The sequence below is a fragment of the Mauremys reevesii genome, linkage group 9, assembly GCF_016161935.1.
Source record: "Mauremys reevesii isolate NIE-2019 linkage group 9, ASM1616193v1, whole genome shotgun sequence".
NCBI classification, from domain to species: domain Eukaryota; kingdom Metazoa; phylum Chordata; order Testudines; family Geoemydidae; genus Mauremys; species Mauremys reevesii.
Window position 1 is genome coordinate 35,765,266 of NC_052631.1, and position 11,866 is coordinate 35,777,131.

General features: G+C 41.5%; 1 protein-coding gene across 6 annotated transcripts in view; it reads left to right on the plus strand.

The window, feature by feature from the left end:
* FAM124B (family with sequence similarity 124 member B) overlaps positions 1 to 5,911 on the plus strand; it is a 38,116-nt gene extending 32,205 nt beyond the window's left edge. For 5 of the 6 annotated variants that reach the window (XM_039486831.1, XM_039486835.1, XM_039486832.1 and 2 more), the window contains one exon: positions 1,559 to 5,911. In XM_039486831.1, coding sequence (XP_039342765.1) covers positions 1,559 to 2,203 — 645 coding nt within the window. In that variant the 3' untranslated portion in view covers positions 2,204 to 5,911. The remainder of the gene's footprint in view (positions 1 to 1,558) is intronic. The other variant, XM_039486829.1, reaches the window with a different exon arrangement.
* The last annotated feature ends 5,955 nt before the right edge of the window (positions 5,912 to 11,866 follow it).

The following is an 11,866-nucleotide window of genomic DNA, read 5'->3' on the forward strand; positions in this document are numbered from 1 at the left end:
CAGCATCTTTCCATGTATAGAAGGTAGGCTGACTGGTTTATAATTCTCTAGGTTCTCTTTGTTCCCTCTTTAAAAGATAGATACTATGTTTGCCCTTCTCCAGTCCTCTGGGACCTCGCCTATCCTCCATGAGCTCTTGAAGATAGTCACTATTGAGTCCAAGACTGCTTCAGCTAATTCCTTAAGAAGCATAGAATGAATTTAATCAGGGCCTGTCAACTAGAATACATCTAACCTATCTAAATATTCTTTAGCTTGTTCTTCCCATATTCTGGCTTGTGTTCCTTCCCCCTTGTTAATATTAATTGTGTTAAGCACGTGGTTGCAAGTTTCGTTTTTAGAGAAGACTGAAGCAAAATAGGCATCAAACACCTCTGCCTTCATGATATCATCCATTAGTAGCTCTCCTTCCCCGCTAAGTAGTTGACCTAGCCTTTCTTTCTTCTTTCTCTTATTCCTAATGTATTTATAGAACCTCTTCTTATTTCCTTTCATGTCCCTTGCTAGGTGTCACTGTTTTTGTGCCTTAGCTTTCTGATTTCTCCCTACATGCTTGTGCTAGTCTTTTGAACTCATCCTTAGCAATGTGTCCATGTTTCCACTTTTTGTAGGATTCCCTTTTGATTTTCACGTCATTAATGAGCTCCTAATGGAGCCAAATTGGCCTCTACTATTCTTGCTATTTTTTCTTTGTCAGTATAGTTTGCTGTTGTGCCTTTAATACTGTCTCTTTGAGAAACTGTCACTTCTCCTGAACAATTTTTTTCCCTTCTGTTCTTCCCCTGGGACCCTACCTATCAATTCTCTAAGATTGTTTAAGTCTGGGGTTTTTTTTAAGTCCATTGTACTTATTCTGCTGCTTTCACTCCTTCCTTTCTTTAGAATCACGAAATCTGTCATTTCATGATCACTTTCATCCAAGTTGCCTTCAACCTTCAGATTCACAACCAATTCCTCCCTGTTAAGTCAGAACCAAGCCTAAAGTGGCTGCCCCCATGGTTACTATTTCTACCTTCTGAAACAAGAAGTTGTCCCCAACACACTCCAAGAACTTACTGGATACTTTGTGTTCTGAAGTATTACTTTTTCCAACAGATTTTAATCTTAAAACTCATATGAAAAGTGCTAGTTATTTTAACACAAATCAGACTGGATTTTTGGAGTCTCTTAGAACTAAATCAGCAAACTAATTTAACATTTGCATGAGACCATAAAATTCAGTGCATGTGTGTCTTAAAATAAGATTAGAATTTGACTCTAATGGTATCACTGAATCTTTGTTTTGTTTTTCTTTATCAAAGGAGTGAAATTTGTGATTAGTTTCAAAGTAAAATGAAAATTTACAAATGCAATGGTACGTTGAAATGAATGAATCAGCTCATTCATAAATTCTTTAGCATGGGTTTCCACATCCGAGTTGTAGAAGATAATAATGGAACCCGTAATCATTAAGTTGTAGATTATTTCAGCATGATAGCTGCCGTTGAGGACAGAGTAGTCACTTCATTGCTGTTCAAGCAATGATTTAATAGTGTTCTCATCAATCTTTCTTTAACAGGTTCAAGGCAACTCAAAACACAATGAAAAAGATGATGGGCTTTCCAATCAGCACAATAATGCAGGTGAAGAAAAGATCCTACAGAATTCCACACTAGCCCCCTTTCCCACAAAGTGGGTTAATGCAGAGCAGAAAAGCCGGAAGATCAGAATGATGAAGTGTAAAATCAAATCAGAACACAGAATTATTTCTGGGAGCGTTAGCAGCACCCCACAGAGTAACTCCTGCTCTTCATCCCAGGCCAGCAGCCCAGCAGCTACTTCACAGTCTGATACCACCTCTTTCAATGCAAGTGCAGGAACTAAACTGAACATCTCCAGCCAAGAAATCCATTTTCAAAGACAAGAAGCAGAGACCAATGTTGACACAGGATTCACGGTAGTAAATTCTGAATGCAACCCATCTCCACTTAGCAGGTTTTCAAGGGACTTGCAGGACAGCCTTCCTCAACCACAAGCACCAAACTATTCATTAGCTGCTGCTGGCTCCAGAATCAACTTGCCTTCTGAGGATAGTATCCATCTGTCATTATCTGCTGTCAAAAGAAATAAAGGAGCAGGGCAGACAGCTTCAAACTTTCACTTAAGAATATCAAGAGCAAACCATGGAAATGGAAATGAAGAGGAGGAGGAATTCTTTATTTGACTTGAAACAAATGTGCCTGACAGACTGACTTTAAAACTGATAGATAAATGCTTTATTCTGGAAACAGAGAGAAAGCAATCTGCATGCTGTTTAACTCTGTGTTTATACAGACACCAAGATGCCTAGGCTACCTGTTCTGTTATGAAAAAAATACTTCAATGGGGTTTTATTGCAATAGAGTCACTTTATGTACAAAAATGCTAATGGGATGGAGGGCAAAACCACAAAAAATAATGTGCAGTTACACAGTGAGTTTGATTCTTTTAAATACAGAACACCCAACAGCGTAATTGTGCAATGAATGGGAATAAGCCATGTGAGTCCTATTACTGTTTGTAAATGTTAACCAGTAGCCTGTGACACATTCTGTCTTGTGTAGTTGCATTAGAGGGCTTTGGCAGTGGGATGCTACACTGCTAAAAATAGCAATGTGAACATGGGAGGCACTACGTGAGTGTGTAGAGAGTTGTGTAGGGTACATGGAGTTCAGGGGGGTAGGGCACTCTACTTATCTAAATCAGTGCCTCACCATCTGCTCTGCTATTTATACCTGTGCTAGCTGGACGTGCAGCGTCTGTACCCTACATGCTGCCATAAGTGTATATTTACCTTTGGTGGTGGAATGGTCACAACGTGTGAGCAGGCTTGCAATGTCTTTCTCCTTCTAGGTGCCCTCTCGTTTCTCCCTCTGCCATCATCCAGACTTGAAAAGTGTGAACGTGATCATTCATATGCATTTAAATGAGACCAAATCACACCCTGATACACCCCCATAATGCTACTTTTCACATTTTTGAAGAAAACTATTTAAAATCAATTGTTTGAACTCTGTTTTCTCCTCACGAAGCACATGCCCCCTGCCCTCTCAATGCTCCATGGAATAAAGTTAGAAACAATATGCATGATCTTTGTTAGACCTCTGTGCAATTATCAACATGGTGAAAATCCCAATTGAATTTTAAATGGCAGGAGACAAACAGAAACCATTGGAGCTGAGAGAGCTACCAGAATGGTAAAAGCTAAAAATTCAGTAAAGAGTGCTCACCGAAGGACAAATGAACCATTCATTTAAAAGAAACAAATGTTTATCAAGATTGGATTTATTTAAAGTTTTCCTAATGGAGAACCATTACCTAGGCCAGAAAGGAGGAGAGTTAGAGGGTGCTGGACTGAAGGGTCAACAATTACAAAGAGCATGGCAAAAATCTGATCTGCCCATTTTACTCTTGTCCAGAATATGAGGGACACATGGACTCTCACTGCCAAAAGAGGGTAAATTTGGAGTCCTGACAAGGAGATGCTACTTTACTCTGTGCCCTCGTGAAAGTGTCTGCTCTGTCCTGGCTGATGGAATGTTTCTTAACAGAGGAGTAGGGCTTGGCTAGGTTTATGTTTGTCATGCTCTTGCCTTCTCTGAGGAGGAGCGGACTAGGGAGGGGATGACCAGTGCTGCGCCCCATTCATTTCAGATTTAGCCACATCACCATCCCTAGCCAATGACTGGCCCACCTGAGACTTGTGAACTCAGGCAATCCGTTTTAAGCTTTGCACGGAGTATGCATTATACCAGAGTGCCTGCGGACCCAAGAATTCTGCAGCAGAATTAAGGTCCTGCTTACTGCCGAGTACCAGGGCCAGGCATATAACACTCCTGCTGCTACCTCACAAGGGCATTGAGATGGCCACTGCAGCTTGCCTGTTAGAAAGGGCTGGAAATTTTTATGATCATTAACAACATTTGAGTCTATGCCAGCTAAAATAAGGAGGGTAAACACACTCTATGCTTCAGTGTGTGACCTTGGTTACCCATGCAGGTCCAAAAGGGTTCATTTCCTCTTTGTGAACAGCCTAGCCTAATTAGCCAGGGGGGCGCTGTGGTTTGTTGGCGTTTTGGCTTGGGGAAGGCTAACTCCCACTTTCATTCCATCTGCTTTCTCTTGAATAAATCTGCAAAAGGCTCCTGCTTAGACTTTGAAGTGTGGGTCTTCTCTGAAAAATAACTGTGTGATAGCACAGCATCCTCTCACTCGGCATATCTGCTCTGCTCCTGCTGTCTCCAAATCCTATCTCTGTATTTTAGTGACACAAAATAAGCTGGGTCAGCTTATATATTAGATGCCTTTGCGTTGTTTCAGTAGGAGTTCTTTCTTTATAGGATTAAATGCCTGATTCTGAGCAGTGCTGAGCACCCTGAGTGGCCATTCAGATTAACAGGGCCTGTGATTTTCAGGATCAGGCCCTAATACTGCCAAGATGGAATCAAATGAGCGAGAGCTACTCAGGCTGTTGTTCTCCAGCAGCAACTGTGTGTGTGCTGGGAGAATGTGTTCTGATGTGTAGAATGACACATGTTCCTAACATTATTTTCATGTGCCACATATTGTCATACTGTGCCAGGCTGTCCTGAAAACATATTCTTATTTGCCTGTGTCCTGTGCAGAGGAGACCATACTGTGTGGCTTGACGTGCAGAGTTATAGATCTGAGTTAGAACGTCCTTTGCCAGAGATTACTGATACCACAAGACACTTACTTTTTTAAAAAGATATTTCCTCCTACAGTCTGTAGTAGTTTTGTTTTCAATAAAACATAATGTGACATTTTACTGCACATAAGCTGATTATTAATAACAACACTGAATGGTATAAATTTACCCAGCACTTCACAAACCCAGAGCAAGGTGATTTGCCACCACTGGAGACATGCTAATATGAAGAAGCCAAACCAATACACGACAAGGGACAACAGTTCAGGCAAGGATTGGTGGTGGTGAATTACTGGAGAGGAGAATCAGGTAGTGGATGGATTCCTGGAATAAGAGGTTTTAAGAAGGGATTTAATGGCTAGTGCCCTAAATATAGAAGTGTAGCTGTGATGGCATGAGAGCCGGCAGGGGTAGCCACCCAAGTAGGTGTCTAGAGTCTGGAATGGGCTTACACTTGGGGCAACTAACTTCTTCTGTCACTTGCATTGCTGTGCTTTCACTTGCATTGCTGTGCTTGCACTTGCATTGCTGTGCTTGCACTTCTATTTTGAACACACTAGCTTGATCACTTTCCAGCTCCAGTGAAAACAGACCCTGATTTGAGTGGAGCTAGTCCTAATTTGCCCTAGGAGAATCAAGCCTTGGAGGGAGGGAGGGGCAGAGGGTGCCTTATGGACAAAAAAGCCAATGTCTCTAGCAAATAGAAAAGAATGAATGATGGTTCAAATTTAACAAAGGGAGGAGGCGACACTATGCTGGTGAGTGAGATTTAAATGACTAGACAGGTAAGAGCAGCAAGGAGAGAACTCAGGAGTATAGGGAGCGAATAATGAGATCTACACAGGCCCAAGATCACCTAGGTCCTTGACGCTGAGGGTTAGCAGTTATACTCTGATTTCTCTTCAGAGCAGTTTTTCCTAGTCGATAGAGCACTGGATTAGGACTCAGGAACCCTGGGTTCTATTCCCAGCTCTGCCACTGGTCTGCAGGGTGACCTTGGGTAAAGTCACGTTCAGTCGCCATGCCTCAGTTTCCCCCTACATAAAATGGGGACAACGATACTGACCTTCTTTGTAAAGTGCTTTGAGTTACACTGATGAAAAGTGCTAAATAAGAGCTTGGTGGTGGTATAACTTAATGTATTGGTATTTATAAGAGATGTTATTCTGATAACAGGTGTCCCCTACAACACGCTCCTCACAAGTCAGTCATAGTCTTGTATCGCCATTTGAAACAACAAATAATAAACTGCTTATTCCATTACAGGCTGCTAAATAGCTAAACACCTTCACCCTTGAATGCTCTAAGCAATGGATAGAACAACTTCAATTTCCACTAGTACCTGGGAGCCAAGGTAGGCCTTGAAACATGTGCAGAAAGTAAATGTATCCAGTGGCCCAGTTCCCACTCACTACATGGAGGACACATTGGTAGTATGTCCAGAGCTCACAGTTATTCTCTGCTTACCAGGTTCATGAAAAGTAGAGTGTAAGTTAGAGCAGTCCAGAGGCTGCTCTAACTGACAGCAGGGGTTGGGTAGGCTCTTGGTTGCCCCAAAATATGAATGCAGAGGTATCTAAAAGCCACTTCCAAGGCCCGCACCACCCTGTTCCTATCCCAAATGCAGGAATAGAATTGTACAGAATTGGGGCCAATATTTTCCCCCAGAAGAAAGTATTCACAATTTCAGCAACACACATGTAAAAGGAAAATTCCAGTGTCAAAATCTGAGTGACTGAATCTAATCACATATAAATGTAGTCGTCCTATTCCCATCTATATGGGGTCGGTGCTTCATGTCTTCTATTCCAATTTATCTTGAAGTGGTTCCTCAGAAACTCTGCAGCTAATACAATCCTTTTGTATGATATCCACCTTTCTACTTTTGGGTCTTCCAACCCTTCTCAGACCCTCCACTTCTAAGTTTAACACCCAGTTTTCTATATATTCTTCTGATCTTCTTTTCATACGCCCAAACAATCTATGCCTGTATTCCCTCAGCTTTTCTATAATTGGTACCACCTTTGCACTTCCCCTAATTCATTTATTCTAAACATGATCCATCCTTGTAACTCCAAACATCCATTTTAACATTTTCATTTCCACTGTATTCAAGACCTGCTCTTGTTTAATCACATATAAAAGTAAATAAAAACTTAAATGCATTTAAAAGAATAATTGACACTCCACAATTATCAAAGTGGAGGCTTGCTATTTATCAGGCTGGATCTACTGCAAAGTGTCCTTATAATGGTATTTTCCACTGAGACCATTTACAGCTATGGAGATGAAGGAGTGACAGGTATTCTAAGAATGGTTCTGAATTATCCCATGCAATGGATATAGTAGTAAATAACCATTTCTCTAACAAATCACTGCCTTTTTCCCTAGCCTTATTGGTCTAGCTTTCTTGGAACTGCAGGTTCAGATCCCAGCAGATTCATATCCTTTGTCCTTCAAGACCGATGAACAAGAATGTGAGCCTTCCTAATATGATCTCTTAACAAACAAGGCTGTAATCTGCCCAGTGAGGGCCTCTGCCCAGCCATTTTTTTGGAAGAGTAGAGATTTAGCTCACTTTTCACAGCTGAAATGTCCTTCCTCTCTGTAGGATGCTGTATGTTCGTTGGCCCATAACTCCCCAGCCTGAAGCATTTAACTAGTGCTGTTTGTCTGCAGTTTTGTGAAATACTTGTGGGTCTTTTGGGACAAAATGTCCCAAATAAATGTTTGTATCCCAAGCTCCTGGAGCCTTTGTTCTATGGTTCCATTTAAAGTCTATCTCTCATATAAATGGGAATTGCTATTTCTTTTCAAAATGAGCAACAGTATCTTAAAGTGATGTTCAAAGTGTCCTGAAGAGAGAGACACAAGATAATGGCCCAATCCTGTTTCCACTGAAGTCAAAGGCAAAATTCTCATTGACTTCAGTGGAAACAGAATTAGGGCCTTAGACTCTCTGAGCAATTTTACGTTAAAATAAAAAAGGTATTTCCATAGTAATCCCACAATGTTCAGTTCATAAAGGCGGCTGTCCAAACTCTGTGCTTAACACGGTGTACAGAAATGGAAAAGCGATGGCTTGTTAGAGAAAACAATGTGATGGTCAGAGGTGATCCCTGCACTCTACTGGAGCCTTGGATCCACAAAACAACAAGGCTACAACACAGGCGGACTCCTGTCCCTACATGGAGCCCTGCCTAAGGGTTCACACACATTCTTCACACTGCAAAACTGGGTCCAGAATCAGGAAATAATGCTTCAAAGCCATTAAGAAGTTTTTCTGAGCTGTTCAGAGTGCTGGAGTTTTTGCCCAGGATTTTAGGATTAAACTGAAGGACACTTGGACCAGGGTGGTTCCTTAGATTTTGGTTCTTTAAATACTGTGCAGCTTAGTATAAGATAAAATCAGTCATATGAGATCTCATGCCTTACATTCATATTTAATGGTATTGCACTGAATAATTTAACCCTCTCGTTTTCTATTGCAAGTTAAATTCCATAGGTCACTTTAAGTTTCACCTTGCTTAAATACTGGGCCACTTTGTCTCCAGTGTGCTAGTTTGGGTATCTCGCTGACTTCAGTGGGGTTATCTGAGGGGTGAGTTTGGGCTCCCATGGTATAGTCTCTCTGCCTCTTCCAATTCAGAGGCATGAGTTGTTTCCAGTGTGAGTTAGTCAGAGATGCTAAATGTGAGCTCAGCACTGTACAAGGCATGGACTGAAGACAGTGCTCTCCCCAAGGAGCTTCCAAAGAAGAGGGGGCAAAGCTGCAAGTAATAACTTTAGTTATTTTGACCCCTTTTTGTGAACATCACAAATAAGTCTTTAGGATGGACTTGAATGTTGGAGGTTGATAGTGTGGCAAATCAGAAAGGGGAAGCATTGCATAGACTTGGGGGGGGGAGGGGCGTTGGGTAAAAAGAGAGAGGTGGGATGGGATTGGATGGGGTATACTACCTCGTGCATATTGGCCAGAATCACCCAGAGATAGAACTAAACTCCACAGACTTTCCTGTTTTCTCAACCAGAGACAGACTGCCAGGGTGTGTCTAGAGAGTAGATGTAGCTTATAAAACTCTGTGGCCCAGATGCCATACGTAAAGGGGAAGCAGAAGAAAGGAGTGACTTAGTGGTGGGCTATGCCTGAGCAACCTGGTCAAGCTTGCTAGGGCCTTCTAGAGCCCGCACAAGTAGTGTCTCCCAGGCTGTTTGTGGGTGAAGTCGACAAACAGAGTATCTAGGTTAGCATTGCTGGCTGAAGAGAAGAAAAGCTTTTATCCATCATCTTTTTTACATAATATTTGTTCTAAAATCTTAGTTATAGCAAAACAAGTAAGAATAAACATGCCTCCATAGAGAGCTGAATAATGATGCACAGTATTATGCCTGGAGGTGCTATGGAATTACAACCAAGAATAAAAAGCAGAACAGAGAGGAAGAAGTCAGTCACATACTTTGTTTATACAGAGCCTGAAATGATGCAGTTCCAGTTTGGTTGGCCCCTAGACCCTTGCACTGTAGAAATGTTAAGGGTCAGCAGAAGAAATGTAGGTGAGAAATTGAGTGATAAGGAAGGAATACAATACAACAGAGAAGTGCTAGAGGAGTAGAACAACTGATATTACAGGCTTTTCATTTTCAAAACATTAGGCCAAATCCAAATTTGTCCCTGGTGTAATGTATTGGCTTCTTTGCATTCACACCAGAAATGAATTTGGCTCAATGGACATGATTCTAACCTAACCCTAATTTTAGATTTAAATTGGGTCTAATTGCTGTGGAGATGCTTATCAATAATACAGTTAATACGTTATATGTCTATAAATTGTGTCTTTATCTAGTGGTGCTAGATGCTCTTCAATGTGATGCCATAATTTGTGTTATAGATCAGCAACCAAGAATCCCCAGAAAACTATCTAGGCATATTGGGCCTAATTCAAAGCTTGCCTAGACTGCTTCAAATCAGGAATAATGACTCTGAAATTTCAGAGTGTGTCCATTTGTTTCTATTGCTGCTTTCTTGCAACACTGATGTTGGTGAGCTACAATGCATTAGTCTGCAGGTGGTGTAGCCCTGTCACTACTTTAAGTAGAACAACCAGAAGTGTGAAAGTGAATGATAGTTTACAGAACAGCATGGATTTAGGCTACAGTCTGACTGGCTGAAGGGGGTGCGAAGATATGTAATTAATTTCCTAACAAATGTACATTTTATGTGAGGGCTATTGTCAGTCTTCAGATTGCACTGCCCTTCACATAGTGTTGATGATGGAAGCAGGACTGTGACCCAGTGACTCATGTGAAATGAATTTGGTTCTCTCCATCTAATTCTTGGTAGGCAATTATCCATAGGGCAACTGACAAACTTGTTAGCATTCTCAGCAGAGGCCCAGGATTGACTGGGCGTGGGGAATGAAATAACCCTTGACCTCTACGGGTGGTCCTTTTAGATTAAGTCTGAGGAAATATCTGCCGTTTAATGGTCAGGGTGGGGGAGCTAAATAGACAATTCCAGCCTATAGGGCTGTCAATCTGGAACTCTTTGTGAGCACTACGTTCACAAACACACTATCAAACATTTCCAAGACACACAGATCAGATTTCAGTTTCACCAGACCAATAAGAAATCTAATATGAAGGACAAATTCATTCCCAAACCAAGGCCAATAGCAGTATAATCTCTATGGGGAACATACTAGGACTATATTTTCTTTCTGTTGTAACACATTAATATGCATTTGCTCTCATGCACCCTGCCTATTGAGCAAATCACCCATTGAACTTTTTTAAATGGTCTTCTAATTTTGATGGCTTTTGTAATTGCTAACTTTGTAGAACCATTCTTGCCAAGCCACGCTGGAACTAACTCAAAAGATCGCTTTAAATGATGCCTAAATAATTAATTGGCCAGCCCTGCTGAATACAAAAATGCTGCAATGGCTTCATTTAGCAGGAGACTCAACCAAACATTTTTAGCCTAAAATAAAAGGTTATTCTCTCATCTGCTCAAGTCAGATGGTGTCAGTAATGGGGAGCAGGTAATTCTGGAGATGAAAGAGCCTGTCAGTCTGACAGAAGAGCAAAATGAAGGTGGCATTTTGGAAAAGAGGGGAGCACTCTGTGGATTCTACTTAATGCAAACTACAGGCACCGTTGATGCTGTTGCTTTCATTCTTCTAGCCCCTGGCTACAGTAACTGCGCCTTTTGTTTAGCCTGAAAGTAGCAGAATGATATTTTCTGAAGCTCAGGGGATGAGTTGCCAGGGAGAGAGAGAGAGAGAGCAGCGTTCCGTAGCATCCTAGATACAGAATATAAAAAGCACTGGGCTTAATGCCCAGCACATATTGGCCTTGGGCTCAGGAATAAGGTAGATACCGTGGGCTAAATTAACCCCTGGTGTAACTCCACTGAAGTCAAGTTATGCCATGGGTCACCGTGGCCTCTTATATTGAAAAAAAAATTGGAATGGAGGCTTAGAAGACTTGGGTGGAGAAACAAATGCTGGATCAAGTTCCTCGGTAGGGACTAAGGCTCATGTCTCAACATTTTGGGTCAAGTTCAGCTCTCATTTACACCTCTATGAATCTGGAGTGACATTAGTGAAGCTAGTCCAGATTTACAATGCTCAGGCTGACAGTAGTTGATATCTCTCCCTTGTTTTAGCACTGGCAGGATAGATGCCATCTGTGTGCGTTTACAGTTTGCTCTCTTCCTTATGTGCTGACACTCTAGACCATTAGGACCTGGCAGCAGTTTGTGTGGTGTGCAGCACATGGGAAATCCAGCTAAGAGGATTAGCAGAAAGACAGGAAGAAACCTGTCACTTTAGATGAGCCCAAACAAGGAGCACTTGGCAAATTTGTATTGCAACCAGCTGCAGTTTTTATCCTCGTGATGATCAATAAACTGGCTTATGCCATAAGATTGCTGTTGGCATTTTAGTATATGTTGCATTGAGACCCAATGTGTTATGTATTTAAATAGTATCATTAAATGCACTATTACAATTTCATTTAAATGCTTTAAATTGCTGGTAAAGAGCGCAAACTGGAAGACATGAACAATGGAGCCCTCAGGTTTATCCACAATCAGGTACAGCAGGCAATATGAGCTTCCCCATGTTGCTTTGACTCTGCCCTGACCTACCTCCACAGTGTAACTCAAGTGTCAATCCT